Genomic DNA, 20,914 nt, shown 5'->3' with positions numbered 1-20,914 from the left:
TGCACTGTTTTGTACTAGTGATGTGCATTCCAGTTCTCAAGTGAACTGAATCTTTAGAATCGGTTCACTCAAAATATTTGTTCAAAAGAATCGTTCACCAAATCGTTCGCTACACTTTCTTATTTATTTATTTATTTCTTATTTAGCCACGTCAGGGCTCTTCTTGTGTAAGTTTTAGTATTTGTTATGGGTTTTCTTTTGTAAGTTTAACTTTGGGTACTTCGAAAGTGTCATTTATTTATTTATTTATTTATTTATTTGTACTTTGCTAGGTGTTCGTGTACACAACGTGTTGTGATGACATCTGCTGTGGAGGCTTCACTGAGCTAGTCGCTTATGAGCTGCTCCATAGAACCATACATGTTCCATTCACTGAGAGCAAGGCTTCCATAGGGTAGTGGTTAGTGTTCTGGGCTTTCACCCCAGCGACCAGGGTTCGAATCTCACTTGGGCCAAAAAAAATTTATCATAGAAAAGCCACCACCCCAGTCTGCCAATCCAGCGGCACTGTCCCCGATGTCCACGCAACATTATAGAGGCATGTCAGCCATGACAGCCCCACAACATCCAAACTGTGCGTGGAGGCTAGTCCGACTATATCAGGTTAGAGCTAAGGTTAAGGTTAGGGTTAGAGCCTTGGTTAGGGTTAGAACTTGGGTTAGGTTTAGGGTTAGAGCTAGGGTTAGGGTTAGAGTTAGGGCTAGGGTCAAGGTTAGAGCTAAGGTTAGGGTTAGGGTTAGAGCTAGGGTTAGGGTCAAGGTTAGAGCTAAGGTTAGGGTTAGGGTTAGAGCTAGGGCTAGGGTCAAGGTTAGAGCTAAGGTTAGGGTTAGGGTTAGGGGTTAGGGTTAGAGCTAGGGCTAGGGTTAGGGTCAAGGTTAGAGCTAAGGTTAGAGCCTTGGTTAGGGTTAGAGCTTGGGTTAGGTTTAGAGCTAGGGTTAGTGCTAGGGTTAGGGTTAGAGCTAGGGTTAGGGTTAGAGCTAGGGTTAGAGCTAGGGTTAGGGTTTGGGCTAGGGTTAGGTTTAGGGTTAGAGCTAGGGTTAATGCTAAGGTTAGGGTTAGAGCTAGGGTTAGGGTTAGAGCTTTGGTTAGGGTTAGAGCTTGGGTTAGGTTTAGGGTTGGAGCTAGGGTTAGGGTTTGGGCTAGGGTTAGGGTTAGGGTTAGAGCTAGGGCTAGGGTCAAGGTTAGAGCTAAGGTTAGGGTTAGGGTTAGAGTTAGGGTTAGGGTTAGGGTTAGAGTTAGGGTTAGGGTTAGAGCTAGGGTTAGGGTTAGAGCCTTGGTTAGGGTTAGAGCTTGGGTTAGGTTTAGGGTTAGAGCTAGGGTCAAGGTTAGAGCTAAGGTTAGGGTTAGGGTTAGAGGTTTGGTTAGGGTTAGAGCTAGGGTTAGTGCTAGGGTTAGGGTTAGAGCTAGGGTTAGGGTTAGAGCTAAGGTTAGGGTTAGGGTTAGGGTTAGAGCTAGGGTTAGGGGTAGAGCTAGGGCTAGGGTCAAGGTTAGAGCTGAGGTTAGGGTTAGGGTTAGAGCTAGGGCTAGGGTTAGGGTCAAGGTTAGAGCTAAGGTTAGGGTTAGAGTTAGGGTTAGGGGTAGAGCTAGGGTTAGGGTTAGAGCTAGGGTTAGAGCCTAGGTTAGGGTTAGAGCTTGGGTTAGGTTTAGGGTTAGAGCTAGGGTTAGGGTTAGGGTCAAGGTTAGAGCTAAGGTTAGGGTTAGAGCTAGGGCTAGGGTCAAGGTTAGAGCTAAGGTTAGGGTTAGGGTTAGAGCTAAGGTTAGGGTTAGGGTTAGAGCTAGGGTTAGGGGTTAGGGTTAGAGCTAGGGCTAGGGTTAGGGTCAAGGTTAGAGCTAAGGTTAGGGTTAGAGCTAGGGTTAGAGCCTTGGTTAGGGTTAGAGCTTGGGTTAGGTTTAGAGCTAGGGTTAGGGTTAGAGCTAGGGTTAGAGCCTAGGTTAGGGTTAGAGCTTGGGTTAGGTTTAGGGTTAGAGCTAGGGTTAGGGTTAGGGTCAAGGTTAGAGCTAAGGGTTAGGGTTAGAGCTAGGGCTAGGGTCAAGGTTAGAGCTAAGGTTAGGGTTAGGGTTAGAGCTAAGGTTAGGGTTAGAGCTAGGGTTAGGGGTTAGGGTTAGAGCTAGGGCTAGGGTTAGGGTCAAGGTTAGAGCTAAGGTTAGGGTTAGAGCTAGGGTTAGAGCCTTGGTTAGGGTTAGAGCTTGGGTTAGGTTTAGAGCTAGGGTTAGTGCTAGGGTTAGGGTTTGAGCTAGGGTTAGAGCTAGGGTTAGGGTTTGGGCTAGGGTTAGGGTTAGAGCTAGGGCTAGGGTCAAGGTTAGAGCTAAGGGTTAGGGTTAGAGCTAGGGCTAGGGTCAAGGTTAGAGCTAAGGTTAGGGTTAGGGTTAGGGTTAGAGCTAGGGCTAGGAATAGGGTCAAAGTTAAAGCTAAGGTTAAGGTTAGGGTTAGAGCCTTGGTTAGGGTTAGAGCTTGGGTTAGGTTTAGGGTTAGAGCTAGGGTTAATGCTAAGGTTAGGGTTAAAGCTAGGGTTAGGGTTAGAGCCTTGGTTAGGGTTAGAGCTTGGGTTAGGTTTAGGGTTGGAGCTAGGGTTAGGGTTTGGGCTAGGGTTAGGGTTAGGGTTAGAGCTAGGGCTAGGGTCAAGGTTAGAGCTAAGGTTAGGGTTAGGGTTAGAGTTAGGGTTAGGGGTAGAGCTAGGGTTAGGGTTAGAGCTAGGGTTAGGGTTAGAGCCTTGGTTAGGGTTAGAGCTTGGGTTAGGTTTAGGGTTAGAGCTAGGGTCAAGGTTAGAGCTAAGGTTAGGGTTAGGGTTAGAGGTTTGGTTAGGGTTAGAGCTAGGGTTAGTGCTAGGGTTAGGGTTAGAGCTAAGGTTAGGGTTAGGGTTAGGGTTAGAGCTAGGGTTAGGGGTAGAGCTAGGACTAGGGTCAAGGTTAGAGCTGAGGTTAGGGTTAGGGTTAGAGCTAGGGCTAGGGTTAGGGTCAAGGTTAGAGCTAAGGTTAGGGTTAGAGTTAGGGTTAGGGGTAGAGCTAGGGTTAGGGTTAGAGCTAGGGTTAGAGCCTTGGTTAGGGTTAGAGCTTGGGTTAGGTTTAGGGTTAGAGCTAGGGTCAAGGTTAGAGCTAAGGTTAGGGTTAGGGTTAGAGGTTTGGTTAGGGTTAGAGCTAGGGTTAGTGCTAGGGTTAGGGTTAGAGCTAGGGTTAGGGTTAGAGCTAAGGTTAGGGTTAGGGTTAGGGTTAGAGCTAGGGTTAGGGGTAGAGCTAGGGCTAGGGTCAAGGTTAGAGCTGAGGTTAGGGTTAGGGTTAGAGCTAGGGCTAGGGTTAGGGTCAAGGTTAGAGCTAAGGTTAGGGTTAGAGTTAGGGTTAGGGGTAGAGCTAGGGTTAGGGTTAGAGCTAGGGTTAGAGCCTTGGTTAGGGTTAGAGCTTGGGTTAGGTTTAGGGTTAGAGCTAGGGTCAAGGTTAGAGCTAAGGTTAGGGTTAGGGTTAGAGGTTTGGTTAGGGTTAGAGCTAGGGTTAGTGCTAGGGTTAGGGTTAGAGCTAGGGTTAGGGTTAGAGCTAAGGTTAGGGTTAGGGTTAGGGTTAGGGTTAGAGCTAGGGTTAGGGGTAGAGCTAGGGCTAGGGTCAAGGTTAGAGCTGAGGTTAGGGTTAGGGTTAGAGCTAGGGCTAGGGTTAGGGTCAAGGTTAGAGCTAAGGTTAGGGTTAGAGTTAGGGTTAGGGGTAGAGCTAGGGTTAGAGCTAGGGTTAGAGCCTTGGTTAGGGTTAGAGCTTGGGTTAGGTTTAGGGTTAGAGCTAGGGTCAAGGTTAGAGCTAAGGTTAGGGTTAGAGGTTTGGTTAGGGTTAGAGCTAGGGTTAGGGTTAGAGCTAGGGTTAGGGTTAGAGCTAAGGTTAGGGTTAGGGTTAGAGCTAGGGTTAGGGGTAGAGCTAGGGCTAGGGTCAAGGTTAGAGCTAAGGTTAAGGTTAGGGTTAGAGCTAGGGCTAGGGTTAGGGTCAAGGTTAGAGTTAAGGTTAGGGTTAGGGTTAGAGCTAGGGTTAGAGCTAGGGTTAGAACTAGGGTTAGAGCTAGGGCTAGGGTTAGGGTCAAGGTTAGAGCTAAGGTTAGGGTTAGAGCTAGGGTTAGGGGTAGGGTTAGGGTTAGGGTTAGAGCTAGGGTTAGGGTTTGAGCTAGGGTTAGGGTTAGAGCTAGGGTTAGGGTTAGAGCTAGGGTTAAGTTTAGAGCTGGGGTTAGGGTTTCCCAAAAAAAACTACCATAGCTTTTTTTTTTTTTTTTAAAACTACCATGATTGGTAGTTTTTTTTTTTTTTTTTTTAGAATAAAAACAAACTACCATGTTTGTTTTTGTTTTTTTTTTTTTTTTAAATAAAACCAAACTACCATGCATGGTAGTTTTATTTTTTTTATTTTAATTTTTGAAAAAAAAACTACCATGTATGGTAGTTTTTTTGAAAAAAAAAATAAACTACCATACATTGTAGTTTTTTTTTTAAATAAACTACCATGTATGGTAGTTTTTTTTTTTTTTTTTTTTTTTCCTTTTAAATAAAAAAAAATACCATACATGGTAGTTTTTTTAAATAAAAAAAACTACCTTGTACGGTAGTTTTTTTTTTTTTTGGAAAAAAAAAAAAAAAAAACTACCATGCATGGTAGTTTGTTTTTATTTTCAAAAAAAAAAAAAAAAACTACCAAACATGGTAGTTTGTTTTTTTTCTAAAAAAAAAAATCTACCATGCATGGTAGTTTGTTTTTATTTTCAAAAAAAAAAAAATACCAAACATGGTAGTTTGTTTTTAATTCTAAAAAAAAAAAACCTACCAATCATGGTAGTTTAAAAAAAAAAAAAAAAAAAAAAAAAAAAAGCTATGGTATTTTTTTTTGGGAAACCCTAACCCCAGCTCTAAACTTAACCCTAGCTCTAACCCTAACCCTAGCTCAAACCCTAACCCTAGCTCTAACCCTAACCCTACCCCTAACCCTAGCTCTAACCCTAACCCAAGCTCTAACCCTAGCTCTAACCCTAACCCAAGCTCTAACCCTAACCCTAGCTCTAACCCTAACCATAGCTCTAACCCTAACCCAAGCTCTAACCGTAACCCTACCCCTAACCCTAGCTCTAACCCTAACCCTAACCCAAGCTCTAACCCTAACCCTAGCTCTAACCCTAACCCAAGCTCTAACCCTAACCCTAGCTCTAACCCTAAACATAGCTCTAACCCTAACCCAAGCTCTAACCCTAAACCTAACCCTAGCTCTAACCCTAGCCCTAGCTCTAACCCTAGCTCTAACCCTAACCCAGGCTCTAACCCTAACCCTAGCTCTAACCCTAACCCAAGCTCTAACCCTAACCATAGCTCTAACCCTAACCCTAGCTCAAACCCTAACCCTAGCTCTAACCCTAACCATAGCTCTAACCCTAACCCAAGCTCTAACCCTAAACCTAACCCTAGCTCTAACCCTAGCCCTAGCTCTAACCCTAGCCCTAGCTCTAACCCTAGCTCTAACCCTAGCTCTAACCCTAACCCTAACCCTAACCTTAACCTTAGCTCTAACCTTGACCCTAACCCTAGCCCTAGCTCTAACCCTAACCTTAGCTCTAACCTTGACCCTAGCCCTAGCTCTACCCCTAACCCTAGCTCTAACCCTAACCCTAACCTTAGCTCTAACCCTAACCTTAGCTCTAACCCTAACCCTAGCTCTAACCCTAACCCTAGCACTAACCCTAGCTCTAACCCTAACCCAAGCTCTAACCCTAACCAAGGCTCTAACCCTAGCTCTAACCCTAACCTTAGCTCTAACCTTGACCCTAACCCTAGCCCTAGCTCTAACCCTAACCCTAACCTCAGCTCTAACCTTGACCCTAGCCCTAGCTCTACCCCTAACCCTAGCTCTAACCCTAACCCTAACCCTAACCTTAGCTCTAACCCTAACCCTAGCTCTAACCCTAACCCTAGCACTAACCCTAGCTCTAACCCTAACCAAACCTCTAACCCTAACCCTAACCTTAGCTCTAACCTTGACCCTAGCTCTAACCCTAAACCTAACCCAAGCTCTAACCCTAACCAAGGCTCTAACCCTAGCTCTAACCCTAACCCTAGCTCTACCCCTAACCCTAACTCTAACCCTAACCTTAGCTCTAACCTTGACCCTAACCCTAGCCCTAGCTCTAACCCTAACCCTAACCTCAGCTCTAACCTTGACCCTAGTCCTAGCTCTACCCCTAACCCTAGCTCTAACCCTAACCCTAACCCTAACCTTAGCTCTAACCCTAACCCTAGCACTAACCCTAGCTCTAACCCTAACCAAACCTCTAACCCTAACCCTAACCTTAGCTCTAACCTTGACCCTAGCTCTAACCCTAAACCTAACCCAAGCTCTAACCCTAACCAAGGCTCTAACCCTAACCCTAGCTCTAACCCTAACCCTAGCTCTACCCCTAACCCTAACTCTAACCCTAACCCTAACCTTAGCTCTAACCTTGACCCTAGCCCTAGCTCTAACCCTAACCCTAACCCTAGCCCAAACCCTAACCCTAGCTCCAACCCTAAACCTAACCCAAGCTCTAACCCTAACCAAGGCTCTAACCCTAACCCTAGCTTTAACCCTAACCTTAGCATTAACCCTAGCTCTAACCCTAAACCTAACCCAAGCTCTAACCCTAACCAAGGCTCTAACCCTAACCTTAACCTTAGCTTTAACTTTGACCCTATTCCTAGCCCTAGCTCTAACCCTAACCCTAACCCTAACCTTAGCTCTAACCTTGACCCTAGCCCTAGCTCTAACCCTAACCCTTAGCTCTAACCTTGACCCTAGCCCTAGCTCTAACCCTAACCCTAGCCCAAACCCTAACCCTAGCTCTAACCCTAGCTCAAACCCTAACCCTAGCACTAACCCTAGCTCTAAACCTAACCCAAGCTCTAACCCTAACCAAGGCTCTAACCCTAGCTCTAACCCTAACCTTAGCTCTAACCTTGACCCTAACCCTAGCCCTAGCTCTAACCCTAACCCCTAACCCTAGCTCTAACCCTAACCTTAGCTCTAACCCTAACCCTAACCTTAGCTCTAACCTTGACCCTAGCCCTAGCTCTAACCCTAACCCTTAGCTCTAACCTTGACCCTAACCCTAACCCTAGCTCTAACCCTAAACCTAACCCAAGCTCTAACCCTAACCTAGGCTCTAACCCTAGCTCTAACCCTAACCCTAGCTCTAAACCTAACCCAAGCTCTAACCCTAACCAAGGCTCTAACCCTAGCTCTAACCCTAACCTTAGCTCTAACCTTGACCCTAACCCTAGCCCTAGCTCTAACCCTAACCCCTAACCCTAGCTCTAACCCTAACCCTAACCTTAGCTCTAACCCTAACCCTAACCTTAGCTCTAACCTTGACCCTAGCCCTAGCTCTAACCCTAACCTTAGCTCTAACCTTGACCCTAACCCTAACCCTAGCTCTAACCCTAAACCTAACCCAAGCTCTAACCCTAACCTAGGCTCTAACCCTAGCTCTAACCCTAACCCTAGCTCTACCCCTAACCCTAACTCTAACCCTAACCTTAGCTCTAACCTTGACCCTAACCCTAGCCCTAGCTCTAACCCTAACCCTAACCTCAGCTCTAACCTTGACCCTAGCCCTAGCTCTACCCCTAACCCTAGCTCTAACCCTAACCCTAACCCTAACCTTAGCTCTAACCCTAACCCTAGCTCTAACCCTAACCCTAGCACTAACCCTAGCTCTAACCCTAACCAAACCTCTAACCCTAACCCTAACCTTAGCTCTAACCTTGACCCTAGCTCTAACCCTAAACCTAACCCAAGCTCTAACCCTAACCAAGGCTCTAACCCTAACCCTAGCTCTAACCCTAACCCTAACTCTAACCCTAACCCTAACCCTAACTCTAACCCTAACCCTAACCTTAGCTCTAACCTTGACCCTAGCCCTAGCTCTAACCCTAACCCTAACCCTAGCCCAAACCCTAACCCTAGCTCCAACCCTAAACCTAACCCAAGCTCTAACCCTAACCAAAGCTCTAACCCTAACCCTAGCTCTAACCCTAACCTTAGCATTAACCCTAGCTCTAACCCTAAACCTAACCCTAGCCCAAACCCTAACCCTAGCTCTAACCCTAGCTCTAACCCTAACCCTAGCTCTAACCCTAACCCTAGCACTAACCCTAGCTCTAAACCTAACCCAAGCTCTAACCCTAACCAAGGCTCTAACCTTAGCTCTAACCTTGACCCTAACCCTAGCCCTAGCTCTAACCCTAACCCCTAACCCTAACCCTAACCTTAGCTCTAACCTTGACCCTAGCCCTAGCTCTAACCCTAACCCTAACCTTAGCTCTAACCTTGACCCTAACCCTAGCTCTAACCCTAACCCTAACCTTAGCTCTAACCTTGACCCTAGCCCTAACTCTAACCCTAACCCTAGCTCTAACCCTAAACCTAACCCAAGTTCTAACCCTAACCAAGGCTCTAACCCTAACCTTAACCTTAGCTCTAACCTGATATAGTCGGACTAGCCTCCACGCACAGTTTGGATGTTGTGGGGCTGTCATGGCTGACATGCCTCTATAATGTTGCGTGGACATCGGGGACAGTGCCGCTGGATTGGCAGACTGGGGTGGTGGCTTTTCTATGATAAATTTTTTTGGGCCCAAGTGAGATTCGAACCCTGGTCGCTGGGGTGAAAGCCCAGAACACTAACCACTACCCTATGGAAGCCTTGCTCTCAGTGAATGGAACATGTATGGTTCTATGGAGCAGCTCATAAGCGACTAGCTCAGTGAAGCCTCCACAGCAGATGTCATCACAACACGTTGTGTACACGAACACCTAGCAAAGTACAAATAAATAAATAAATAAATAAATGACACTTTCGAAGTACCCAAAGTTAAACTTACAAAAGAAAACCCATAACAAATAAAACTTACACAAGAAGAGCCCTGACGTGGCTAAATAAGAAATAAATAAATAAATAAGAAAGTGTAGCGAACGATTTGGTGAACGATTCTTTTGAACAAATATTTTGAGTGAACCGATTCTAAAGATTCAGTTCACTTGAGAACTGGAATGCACATCACTAGTACAAAACAGTGCAAGCAATTGTAGACTGCCGGTCGAAATACCCGACTGGTTAATGACTCGGGCTCTTGCTCGATAAGAAATTGGTTCGATCCCAGGTGCGGAAAAATTACTTTGTTGTGCTATTAACCCTTTGTTTATTTATTTATTTTAAACCTTGTGTAGTGAACCTATTGAAGGTGTACCTACACATATTGTTAAGCTGATTTTTATGTTTTAATTGGCGAATAAAGAAACAAGGAATAAAACACCAGACAAGTTTTAACATAAATGTTTATTAAAAATAATAATATTAAAAGCAAATTTCAAACCAGCAATCTAATGTGAAATTGCAGTAGATATATTGGATAACAATATTTAGGCGTACATAGGTATACACGTTATTTAAAAACTACTATAAAAAATAAAATAAATAAATAAGAAAGTCTAGCGAACGATTTGGTGAACAAATATTTTGAGTGAACACATCGCTCGTACAAAACAGTGCTAGCTATTGTAGGCTGCCGGTCGAAATAGCCGACTGGTTAGTGACTCGGGCTCTTCTCCGGCAAGAGTTTGGATCGATCCCAGGTGCGAGGAAATGCTTTTGCTGTGCAATTAACCCTTTATTTATTTATTCTCTTTTTTTTTTAACCTCGTGTAGTGTACCTACACATATTGTCATATAAAGCAGTTGACCAAATGTCTGATTTTTATGTTTTAATTGGCGAATATAAAAACAATGAATAAGACGCCAGACAAGTTTTAACATAAATGTTTATTAAAAATAATAATATTAAAAGCAAATTTCAAACCAGCAATCTAATGTGAAATTGCAGTCGATATATTGGATAACAATATTTAGGCGTATATAGGTATACACGTTATTTAAAAACGACTATAAGTGTTATACTACGATACAAGTGTTTACCAGCTCAGTGGCCGAAGAGGAGAGTGTCCGCCCTGAGATTGGGAGGTGGTGGGTTCAAACCCCTGCCGAGTCATACCAGTGACTATAACAATGGTACCCATTTCTTCCCTGCTTGGCACTCAGTGTAAGGGGTTGAAATGGGGCTCCCCCCCCTGCTGCTCACGATCATTGGGACTTTTGGCACTCAGCGTAAGGCAGGGGTGTCCAAGTCCAGTCCTCGAGGGCGGCATTCCTCCATGTTTTCCAAGTTTCCCTCGTTAAACACACCTGATTCAAATGATCAGTTCATCCTCACGTTCTGCATGAGCCTGATCATTGAATCAGGTGTGTTTAACGAGGGAAACTTGGAAAACATGGAGGAATGCGGCCCTCGAGGACTGGACTTGGACACCCCTGTCCTAAAGTGATTCGTTCTTTTTTCAGTTCATATGACCAGTAGGTGTCAGTAATGCGCAGTGAAGCTGGTCCCACCACGTCGTAAATCAAAACGAAGAAGAATGACGTAACTTCCCGTTCACGAACGAGTCGTGAATTGCATTTCCAGTTCATCGCGTGAACGTGATCAGCGAGGGAACGAATCCTGACTTTCCCGATCGCGAACGAGTTAATGGGTGGGTGAACTGCCTTCCCGTGCATCAACAGATCAGTCAGTGAATGTGTTGCGTCTCCTGGCGAGGGAATAACACGGACACTCCATTATGTTTTTGTGCTTTTTTGTTACAATGGGAATACGATTTATTACGAGCAGAGTAGGAAGGGCATTAAATTCTCCATCTTTGATGATGACTTGCTTGCATTGTCAATCTTCTCCCTGGGCTCTTGGGCCGTTGGAAACTGACACAGCAATTGGAAAATGCGCTGTGGGCATTTTGCACATTCAACTGTTGACTTGGGCGCAGGACATTCGCTTCCATCTTCCAGTCTGAAAGAAAACGATCCATTTCAGTGGAGCGCAAAGCTCTTCTTCTTCCCAATGCTCATTTGAGGACGCACCTGCCGTAACACAGCCACGCAGTGTTGGTCGAGGCCGACGCGCTGGATGGGTTCTCCCGCGGCCCAGTGGGTGAAGGTCACCTCGTGGTGGTCCGACCACACCAACGTCAAGTGGAGGCTGTTGAACGTTCTGGCACAGGTCATGGCATCTGTCGGACAAAGGTTTGTGGCATGTTAGGGGTTGTTGTTTTGGGCAACCAAAGCGGCCGCGGATTGCGTTGCTCACCCTCATGTGGGCATCCGAAGATGTCGAAACAGAGGCCAAATTCTGGACGATTCTCCAGCGGCAGGATGCGGACGTACTGAGCGAACGCGGGCGTCTCAAGCAGATGAGTCCCACCGCCGACGAACTAGAAATCGAATGTTTCCTTGTTTGTTGTGACAAGATGGGAGAATGAGCTCGTGGTCCACTCCATTGGCTCACCTTCCCGTCCGGGTGTTTGGTCCACTTCTTCCTATCGACGCTCAGTCTCATCTCAAGTGGGATGTTCCAGGAGCGAGTATCGGTGCTATTGCAGCCCTGGGTCACGATCGCCGTCACCTTTCTCGTGTAGACGAGGTTCACCAGGATCCAGCTCCCGAGGGCTGGAGGGGGGCAGACAAAAGAACGCTCACGAGGAGACCAAAGTGCCAAGCGGTCAATTTTCTACATACGATTTCTTGACGGCTTCCAGCAGGACTCCCCGTTGAGGCGGGTTTTTTCTGGAGTGGCGTCTTCCATTGAGGAGGAGGCTTTGAAGGAAGAGTCCGCGACGCTGCCGTCGGCGATGCCCAGACTGTCGAGACATACTGAGGACAGCCAAAAGTCATTTGAATTCGGAACGGATGGTTCAAATAAAAATCTGGCCATGGAGCCCCTTGTGGGACTCCTTGCATTGTTTTTCTGGGAATGTGAAGAGTCCTAGATTCAGTGCAGAGCGGAAGATCGCGAGACGTGAATCCCACCTTTCTGTTCACAGCTATAGACCATCTGCAGATATTTGGAGGGGGCAGGGCAGGACTTGTCCTCCAAAAGCTCAATGTGGCATTTTTGCTGGCTGTTGCACATTTTTGGGTCACTAAATCAGCTGACATTTTCTGATCACTTTTGTCACATCAGGGCTGCTTGCGAAAAAGTCAAATGAGCAGCAGGTTGACATGTCACGTTTTGGGCTACAGAACCAAATGCAGGTCTATATGGCTTCTTAAAAGGCACTGGCGGTACATATTCCACTCTACTTAGGTAGCAAAGATTTTCAGTGCAGAAGACAGTGAAATCAGATGAGACCAAAGAAAATGTAATTGAATTTAATATTCATTGTAGGTTGGGCTGGCAACCGGGATGGCAAGATATTTGCTGACAACTGCCCTTCCTTGCCACCCTGTAAAACCGCCTATGCCAAAACGCTGAATTGAAAAAAAAAGTCGAATTGGAATTGAAAATTGGTACCTAACAGTGTCACAAAAGGTAGCGGAACTGGTGGGTTTGCAGCTTCGTAATCCATTTCCCTTCAGACACAACACGATGTTTGGCATTCACTTCCTTATTGTTCCTCGCACTCTCATCTCAATGACTGCGCTTTTTGGCGCGCTTCTTCGAGTTCACTTCCTGCTTCCGGTTGCCGCAAACAAGGTAAAATCTAACGTAAAGTGTCCACAGTAAATAAAAGAGAAAACGTCACGTCATTGCAGTAAACACAAAATACGGCATAAGACACTGAACAAGTAACACAATGACATAAATAATATAATGAGAGCACAAATAACTCAACAGAAACGCCGCTCTAGTGTGGCTTAGTCATTATTTAATTAAAATCTCATATCGGCAGTCTTCACACATAAAAACACTCAATAAAGCACTTTGAATCAAAAACTTGTTTTCGATCGTGCGTACCACTCCGTTTGAAAAGATATGCTCCAAAGTCCCGTTGTCCGAATCAAACCTTTTAACTCCGGAGTAAAGGAAAACTCAGAGTCCACCTTTCTTTTCCTTGGGCCACTGATTTTAATGGAAGGATTTCAGGGAAAGGTTTGTGGGTGGCTTGAACGTAGAACTGTATCTGAATGCTCAGCGTGCAAATTACGAGAATGCTAATTCGGCACTGATTGAAATCGAGCGCGCAGAACGCCGGGTCTATACTATTGAGTACGTACAAGCACTTGTGTGACACGGCTTCCGGGAGTAAATGCACGGGCGGGCGGTTCCCCATCTACTGGGGAAACACAGTCATTGCAGGGAAAATGACCCCAAAAAACTGTTTAATATTACAATTTATACAGGTTTGGCGGGCCGGATTAAACGGACCCGTGGGCCGGATGTGGCCCGCGGGCCGTATTTTGACCATGTCTGCCCTAAACTCTATATTGAAAACCTAGTTTGAAACCCTAACTCGAGTTTAAAACCTTATCCTTAAACCCTAACTCTAGTTTGAAACCTTAAATTGAAACCCTAACTTGAGTGTAAAACCCTAGTTTGAAACCCTAACTGTAGTATGAAACCCTAAATTGAAACAAACCCTAACTCGAGTTTATAATCCTAGTTTGAAACCCTAAATCCAGTTGGAAACCCTAATTTGAAACCCTAACTCCAGTTGGATACCCTTCTTTGAAACCCTAACCCCAGTTGGAAATCCTACCTTGATGCCCTAAACTAGTTCACAACCTAACCTTAGTTTAAAACCCTACTTAGAAACTTGACATTTATCCCAAAAAATATGGAAACTCTTCTAAGTTTATGATTATTTATTTATTATCTATCATTAACAGGTGGTTTCTTCCTCCAGCGAAGCGGTCAGCACTCATAATTGTTTTTAATTTCTTCAAAATTTACATCGCACTCAACTTGTCTTGGGCATTTTTTCCAGTGTTCTTTTAATATACTTTTGAAAATGACAACAATCATCTCTTCATCATGACAATTTTTAAAGTGTACTGCAAAAAAAAAAAAAAAAAATTAACACCCTCATTACATCGACACCAATGTTTCCAATATCTGGCTGGACCCGCCCACGCTATATTGGCTTTAAGCACCATTCAAGAGCAGACACATTCTTATGAGACGCCCGGCCGGACACCCATCCCCCATGAAAACACAGGCGCAGGGTGAAAGGGGGTGCAGCACATGCCCTGGATAGGAGAGGAGGAATGCATGTGCTGATGGGAGTTGCATGGGATTGGGGGGGGGGGGTGCTGATAAGCTTTGTGGGTGGGGAGAAAGTGGAGTGAGGGAGGGAGAACCGGGCCAGACAGCACTATGGACTCAATTAGAGTTGAGTTGAGACAAAGACACCGCTTGCTTCCAGGAGAAACACTGAGGAGGAACATATAGCACAACGGAAGCCCAAAAAGTGAAGTCCACAGAAGAAAAGCAGCAAAGGCAAGCAGGAGGAGCAGCGAGAGGTCCATCGGACCCTCACACACAGCGACAACAATGTGAGTACATGGCATTATTCAAAACGCTCGGAACTTTTTTTAACTAGGCAAGTAGGCACAAGGTGGCGCAAATTCTCTGGCAAACTCTTTACAAAAAAGCTAAAGTTGTTGATTAATTGATACATTTTGACAGCTCTATTTTTTTTTGCATTTAACCTAATCATGTTCGCTGTGAGGGCCGGTCTGAGATTGCGGGTGGGCCAGAACTGGCCCCCGGGCCGTGGTTTGCTCACATCGCTAGCATAGACAGGTGACACAAAATACATGATTTGTAATTCAAAACAAAAAAAGACTTTCCCCCCTCCGTCAAGATGATGTTTCATTCCTACAGTCCACCATGAGTATGACGCTGGAGAAGGGGGCGCACCATCAGGTCCTGGATCTTTCTGAGGAGCTGCCGCCTCACCATCACCCTCACAGCAACCACCAATCTCTGGCCTCCACTCCTGCGGTGGCGGGAGGGGGCAGGGAGACGCCCTCACGGGTGGTGGTGCCCCCACCTTACTCCGCAGCCGAGGGCGGGGCGGGCGGCGAGACCCCGCTGGAGCTACGGGGGTCCCTGGACTGCTGGGCCTGCTCGGTTCTGGTGACAGCTCAGAACCTTGTCATCGCCGCCGTCAATGCCTGCCTGGCCGCGCTGGTGTTTGGTAGCATCTTGACGCCAGCCATCGTCATGGTGTTCTTCGGGTTCCTCTGCCACTCCACGGTAAGTAAGAGGGGAAACTCGTGTCCAGACCAAGACTGGTTTTACTTTTCCTACTCGGAGGCCTGGTCGCCGATGATGTAAGGGATCTTCTCATCACATGCATTTCTTGAAAGGATTCTCGGGAGACCAACAGGCCCAGTAAGCTTTAGTCAAGACGGTCACGGTTCAGCGACTTTCTAATACAATGGCCTTTAATGAGTGGACTTTTCTTCTACGTTCCTCTGGTTAGACTTCATGTGACAGCGGCTTAGTGGAGGATTAAGGCGGACCTGGCAAGATGGAAAAAAGAAAGTTAGAGGAGGTTATCACCAGACTACCAGGTGGTGATATTCCACTCGTTGTTTTTTCTCAGCTTTGAAGACGCAGATAGCACATGAAACCAAAAAGTAAGCAAGCTTGCACGAGACAATTCCTCTGCATCTACTCAGGTGTTTTGACTCTCCAACTGTCAGAAACCTTGTAATCGGCCGCGCTCACCCTCTCTCCCCCAAAAGGTGATTGATGCCTCGCTTCGACTCCCGACATTCTCCTCCGTCACGTCACGATAAGGATGATTCAGTCCTGCTGTCTTCTCTCAAACTCCCTCGTTTGTTTACACTTACCACCATCCCACCTTTGGCTCGAGTGAGCTCAACTTTAGAAAGGGTTTCTATTTTCGTGTCACTCACAAATGCTGTCTTCACTTAAAGGTGCGACCCCACGGGACGAGTATGTACTGCTCCGACCTGCTGACGGACGGAGGCTGCGTGGCTCTACTGGTGGTGGGCTTCCTGCTGGTGACGCCTCTGCTGGTGCTGGCCTTGGCCGCATACTGCCGCCTGGCCAGGCACCTCCAGCTGGGCCTGTGCTTCATCCCGTACAGCCGGGCCGTGTACAAGAACCTACCGGCCAGTCAGCATCGTGGACTAGGGGGTTGCTGCGGAGGCCGGGATGGGGTGGGTGGCGGGGGCAAGGGAAAGGTCTGGGTATGAACTTTTTTTTTTTTTAAGTAAATGAATGAACATGGATGCATAAATACAATGTCAGCTTCTCATGAAGGTACACTATATTTTTTGTTGCGTAATACAGAATTCATACACTGCATGCATTTCGTATTGTACCACTAACTACCAGGTTGCACTGACAATAAACAGATTGTTTAAGCTTTTCTCTCTCCTGGTTAATTAAAATAATATACAGATAGCAAAGCGTTAAAAAAAGAAAAGACATTCTGAAAGACCGAGGCTTTAAAAAAAAAAAAAAAGTAAGGTAAGGCAGTTACGATAGTTCCATTTCCGGCCACAAGATGGCGACAGCCTCATTGAAAACTGCGGAGTTGTTGCGTTGGAACAAAAAACGAAAAACAAAATGAGGCGGCATGAACAGAGAAAAGTGTACAATGTCATTTGTTTTTCTTTGGTTCTGGTCCTTTTTGAGGAAAACCATATTTATTTTTCCATCACTGCTGACACTGGATGCATAACATATTCAAACAGAGTGAATATACAGGATATTTGCCATTTGCCACTCCTCTAATTTTAATGTACACGTTTGCCCACCCCTCCTATCCCGGTAAATAAAAATGATGGATAGTATCATGATTCTGGTAGAATAATTACACTTTAGATTACAAATCAAAAAGACAAATCTATAGACATGTGGTCATAGTAGTGGTTCTAAGTCCCAAAGCTTTCGCCATCCGGGCATCTGTTTTATCCTTATTAATATATTTGGGAAATTCAGCAGTCCATCCTTAAGAGCGCACGCTAAAAAAAAAAAAGCTTATGTTGCCTAGGAAATAAAAAACAAACAATAACAAAGCACTAAGAGCATTTAGGGGGGGTCAGCAAAAAACTATGTACAGCAATAATTAACATTCTATCAGACAAGAGTGTGTGGTGTTGAATTACAAAAAGTGAAAACAAAATAGTTTTCAGCCCGGGAAGTGATTTAGTTTGTTATATTTATTCCCCAAAAATGATCAGTGCAAAATATTTGAAAGGTGGCCTCATTCAAGTCATCCAGAACTGCTGCTGGTTGGCCATGCGAGGGGATTTGTGGAAAAGAGAGCTGCTTTGGTTTATGCAGCTCGTCTCGTAGTAGCACCGGTGAGAAGAACACAAACATACATGTTGACTGAAAAATAAAGTTGCATATGTCGTAACTGTAAGAAGAAGCGAATGTATTGTGCCGTTACGTTTGTTGTCGTTAGAACTGCAGGGTGCAGTCGAACACAAAAGGACACTTCTCCTAAATAATACTGTCGCCGCAGTTGCAGGAAAATGTTGCATCTGATGAATGCATGCATAATGAATGAGTACACGTGAATGTTAGCCAGTCGTTAAAAAAAAAAAGCAAAAAAACAAGCTTTTAAACATTTTTTTTTTTTTGCATGTGCTGCAGCTAAAACAGCTCAGACCCATATTCAAATTTTAGGAAATAACCAGCATCCAACAAGTGATGCAGAGCCCAGCAGATGCAAAGGCGGAAGAGTCGGCACGCTCTGAGGTAGCCGAGAACGAGTTCCGCCTCCAAAACCATGCTCACGGGAGCAGAGACATAGACAACACAAAACACATAACGTAGCACCATGGTCAGTGATAATCTGGAGGAGAGTAGAGCCCTCCTCTCATCGACCCCCCCCCCTCCCACCCCTCCCGATATGCCATTCTTTCTGAAAATTATGATCGAGCAGAGGAGGCTCATTTTCAGTCACATGTTCTTGCTCTTGTAGTTTTCTTTTCCTCTTTCTTCGCCTCTTCCCTACAAGACCTTACTGCACACTTGGCAGCGGCTGACTTTGGAGCGCTCTTGGCCTCCCTTCAGGGTCTCCTGGGCTGGCGAGTAGACAAACTCTTGGTTGGGATCCACCGTGGTCAGCCAGAAGCTGTACTTGTTAGCAAAGTAGTGGCACGTGCCCTTGGCACCGTTACACTCGATGAATGGCGTCGCCCGGAAATCCTCCAGGCACGAGCCGGGGGAAACCAGGGACTGGCCGCCGCCTTCGGCCCCGGCCGCTGTGTGCTAAATCCGGAGAAACATTTTGTTTGTATCAGATAAATAAAAACAGAAAAAAGTTTAGCCTGGGTCGTTAGTGGAAGTTCCAGAGTATGTTTGTACTTTGCTGAAAAGGCTGATCTGAAATGCCACAAGATGGCGCTGAAAGGGAAAGTCATACGTCTCAACTTAATATGAGGGCAGAGCTATATTTACACCGAGCTGTTAGCGGAAGCTCTGGAGAGTCTTCATCGCATTTGCACGTTTTTTTTTTTCTGCTGAAAAAGCTGAGCTACGATGCTACAAGATAGCATCACAGCACTGTAAAATAGGATGGGGGGTGGTCACCACATACATTTCCTGCTGAAATATTTTTTAAGCTATTTATTTTTTAGGCAATTCTTACCATAAGGAAGGAGTAGCCTATCCAGAGACTCCTCCAGCCCGGGGGGCAGTTGGGGATGTTCAAGTCCTGACTGTGGACCGCCACCGCCTGTGATGGCGCCTCGCACACTGAACATCTGGGGGCGGAAAAGAATTGTAAAATGTAAGAGGGAGAATTCCAAAAATTCCAAAATCTAAATCGCAAAAGCGCTCGATACCTGCTGATGTAAGGCCGAATCTGATTCTGGGCCACGGGCATCATGGGGATGGGCGCGGTGGTGGAGAGCCAGTACGATTTGTCGTTGCGGCTGGCGTAGTAGCACACCTCGTTTGGGGAGCAGTAGATGAACGGGATGGTGCTGAACCTGGGGAGGCAGGAACCCGGCTGACCTGGGAGGACAAAGACGAGACGTGTGGTTTCCAGCAAAGGTCAGCCGATCTGGCGCGTTTTCATACCGAGGTCCTGGTTGTGTGCCTTCTCTTGACCCTCCACGTAAAGCAAGCTGTAGCCGTCCCACAGTTTGGCCATGCCCTGAGGACACATGGGAATCTGTGCGTTCTGGCTATGCTTCACCAGAGTGTAGCCAATACTGATGCTGCGGCCCACCGAGCCGGGACTACCGGGTCGACCAACAGCCCCGGTAGGGCCTGAGGAAGAAAATGCAAAGAGGTGATTTTTGTGTATCTTGCGCAAAGTGAGTAAAAAAACAAAAGCAGACCTTGATCTCCAGTGGCTCCGGGAAAACCAGGAGGACCAGGGTCACCAATTGGTCCAGCTGAACCAGCGGAACCAGTGCGGCCCAGTTTACCAACAGCGCCTGGACGTCCCTTCGGACCTGAGGAATAAACGATGAAACCTTGATTTCAAAGGAATCAACCAAGCGACGGCTGGAAACTCCGAAAACATGTACCTTGAGGCACAGGAATGAAAAATGCTCCTGTTTTGTAAATATTCACCTGGGCGTCCAGGCAATCCGGGCTGACCGGGCCCTCCGGGGAAACCACGAGATCCAGGGTTACCTACAGGACCGACATCTCCCACAGATCGCTCATACAGTGGAATTCTCCCGGGCAGTATGATACCGGGGAGACCCTTTGGACCCGCCGGGCCTGAGCAGGAAGGCGACGCAAACCATTATCAACATGAACTAAAGTATTGCTCCACATTTGTCGAGTTTCGAGTCCCCTTACCTCGGAAACCTTTGGCTCCTTTGCCTCCGTAATAGCCAGGGTCACCTGGAAATCCTTTAAGACCTGGAGTGCCGCTGAATCCAGTATCACCTTGGAGTCCTAGAAAGTAGATTTCATAGTGTAAAAACGACTCCCGGTGACAACAAATAATAATCACAAAGAAAGTCTCAAAGAAGTCCAAGTCTACCTTTGAAGCCAGGACTGCCAGGGAGTCCGGGGCTTCCGGAAGGCGCTGGTTCTCCTTTCCTGCCAGGGGCTCCAGGGAAACCCGGGAGTCCGGGATCACCTCTTTCTCCCTGGTCCGTACCTGGACCGGGTGGCCCGGGAAGGCCTGGAGGACCAGTCAAACCTGAAGAAGAGAAGCGATGAAGGTGAGACAGGAAAAACCCAAGAGGGTAGAATTAAAGATCTGCACTTACCAAACTCTCCATCCAGGCCAGGGAGGCCGGGATCTCCCAAGGGTCCAGGAATGTCTGAACCGACTGAATTACCAGGGAGTCCAGGACGACCTGGAAATCCATTGACTCCAGGACCACCTGACACACAAGGCCACACCCCATTATGGTTCAGCCCACCTAAATGTAATCTGTCTGTCAATTATTCCCCATGTCTGGCTTGGGTTGTCTAACCTGGCGCTCCTCTCTCTCCCTTTGATCCTGGGAAACCTGGTGCTCCTGAGTAAGAGACGCCTCTCTCGCCCTTCAACCCCGGAACACCAGGGGCACCCTGTCGAGTTCCGGCACTCACCCCTGTAAAAAAAATAAATAAATGAGTGTACAATTAGCAAACAAAATCAACTCCTAGCATTGAGAAAGCTAACTACCAGGTGTCCCAGGAAGGCCTTTAGGTCCACGGAGGCCATTAAGTCCGTCCAAACCAGGAGCTCCAGAAAGACCTGAAAAAAAGTGTGTCTGTCCGGCATTCATTGTTTTACTCAAAAAAAGAAAAACAAAAGCTGAGTTGTTGTCTGACCTTTAGGTCCAGGGCCTCCAGGGCCTCCGGGCAAACCAGGGGTTCCATCAGACCCACTTCTCCCGGGGAAGCCAGACTGACCTTTGGGACCTGGGTAACCAGGTGAACCTACCGACATAATATATGTTGGTAAATAAAAAAAAGGGCCTGTTGAAGAAGAATTCCATCCAACATGGCAGCCATCCGTCGTCACGCTCACCCATTATTCCAGGCCGTCCACCTTCTCCAGGTCCTCCCTTGGCACCAGGGAAACCGGGACTTCCAGGAAAGCCATCATCACCGGGAGCGCCAGTGTTGCCACGTCCACCTTGAGGAACACACCTTGCGGT

General features: G+C 46.5%; 3 protein-coding genes across 9 annotated transcripts in view; 1 reads left to right on the top strand and 2 right to left on the bottom strand.

Moving 5' to 3' along the window:
• Positions 1-9,780: 9,780 nt before the first annotated feature.
• On the bottom strand, positions 9,781-12,535 carry LOC125987386 (lactadherin-like). Of its 5 annotated transcripts, none has more exons than XM_049751728.2 (7): positions 12,375-12,534; positions 11,891-11,982; positions 11,600-11,734; positions 11,370-11,530; positions 11,172-11,295; positions 10,946-11,094; positions 9,781-10,874 (listed from the first exon to the last, which is right to left on the bottom strand). In XM_049751728.2, the coding sequence occupies exons 1-7, from the start codon at positions 12,458-12,460 to the stop codon at positions 10,830-10,832; spliced, it is 792 nt and encodes a 263-aa protein (XP_049607685.1). In that variant the 5' UTR covers positions 12,461-12,534; the 3' UTR covers positions 9,781-10,829. The 5 variants fall into 5 exon arrangements, with proteins under 5 accessions (XP_049607685.1, XP_049607691.1, XP_049607707.1 ...); XM_049751734.2 differs by having other exon boundaries at positions 11,891-12,046; positions 12,375-12,487; XM_049751750.2 differs by lacking the exon at positions 11,891-11,982 and having other exon boundaries at positions 12,375-12,535.
• Positions 12,536-14,115: 1,580 nt separating this feature from the next.
• On the top strand, positions 14,116-16,209 carry LOC125984157 (transmembrane protein 88-like). The gene is made up of 3 exons (XM_049746111.2): positions 14,116-14,356; positions 14,688-15,062; positions 15,752-16,209. The coding sequence occupies exons 2-3, from the start codon at positions 14,694-14,696 to the stop codon at positions 16,031-16,033; spliced, it is 651 nt and encodes a 216-aa protein (XP_049602068.1). The 5' UTR covers positions 14,116-14,356; positions 14,688-14,693; the 3' UTR covers positions 16,034-16,209.
• A 237-nt stretch (positions 16,210-16,446) lies between these two features.
• Positions 16,447-20,914, bottom strand: part of col4a6 (collagen, type IV, alpha 6) — a 40,170-nt gene continuing 35,702 nt past the window's right edge. For all 3 annotated transcript variants that reach the window (XM_049745804.1, XM_049745822.1, XM_049745828.1), the window contains 13 exons: positions 20,785-20,892; positions 20,586-20,693; positions 20,437-20,508; positions 20,243-20,362; positions 20,033-20,149; positions 19,801-19,962; positions 19,614-19,712; positions 19,380-19,532; positions 19,142-19,258; positions 18,879-19,070; positions 18,641-18,812; positions 18,445-18,559; positions 16,447-18,065 (listed from right to left, as the gene is read on the bottom strand). In XM_049745804.1, coding sequence (XP_049601761.1) covers positions 17,805-18,065; positions 18,445-18,559; positions 18,641-18,812; positions 18,879-19,070; positions 19,142-19,258; positions 19,380-19,532; positions 19,614-19,712; positions 19,801-19,962; positions 20,033-20,149; positions 20,243-20,362; positions 20,437-20,508; positions 20,586-20,693; positions 20,785-20,892 — 1,796 coding nt within the window. In that variant the 3' untranslated portion in view covers positions 16,447-17,804. The remainder of the gene's footprint in view (positions 18,066-18,444; positions 18,560-18,640; positions 18,813-18,878; positions 19,071-19,141; positions 19,259-19,379; positions 19,533-19,613; positions 19,713-19,800; positions 19,963-20,032; positions 20,150-20,242; positions 20,363-20,436; positions 20,509-20,585; positions 20,694-20,784; positions 20,893-20,914) is intronic.

This window comes from Syngnathus scovelli, chromosome 1 (assembly GCF_024217435.2).
Source record: "Syngnathus scovelli strain Florida chromosome 1, RoL_Ssco_1.2, whole genome shotgun sequence".
Taxonomy (NCBI): domain Eukaryota; kingdom Metazoa; phylum Chordata; class Actinopteri; order Syngnathiformes; family Syngnathidae; genus Syngnathus; species Syngnathus scovelli.
The sequence above is the reverse complement of the archived record's forward strand: the minus strand, read 5'-3'. Positions and strand labels throughout refer to the sequence as shown.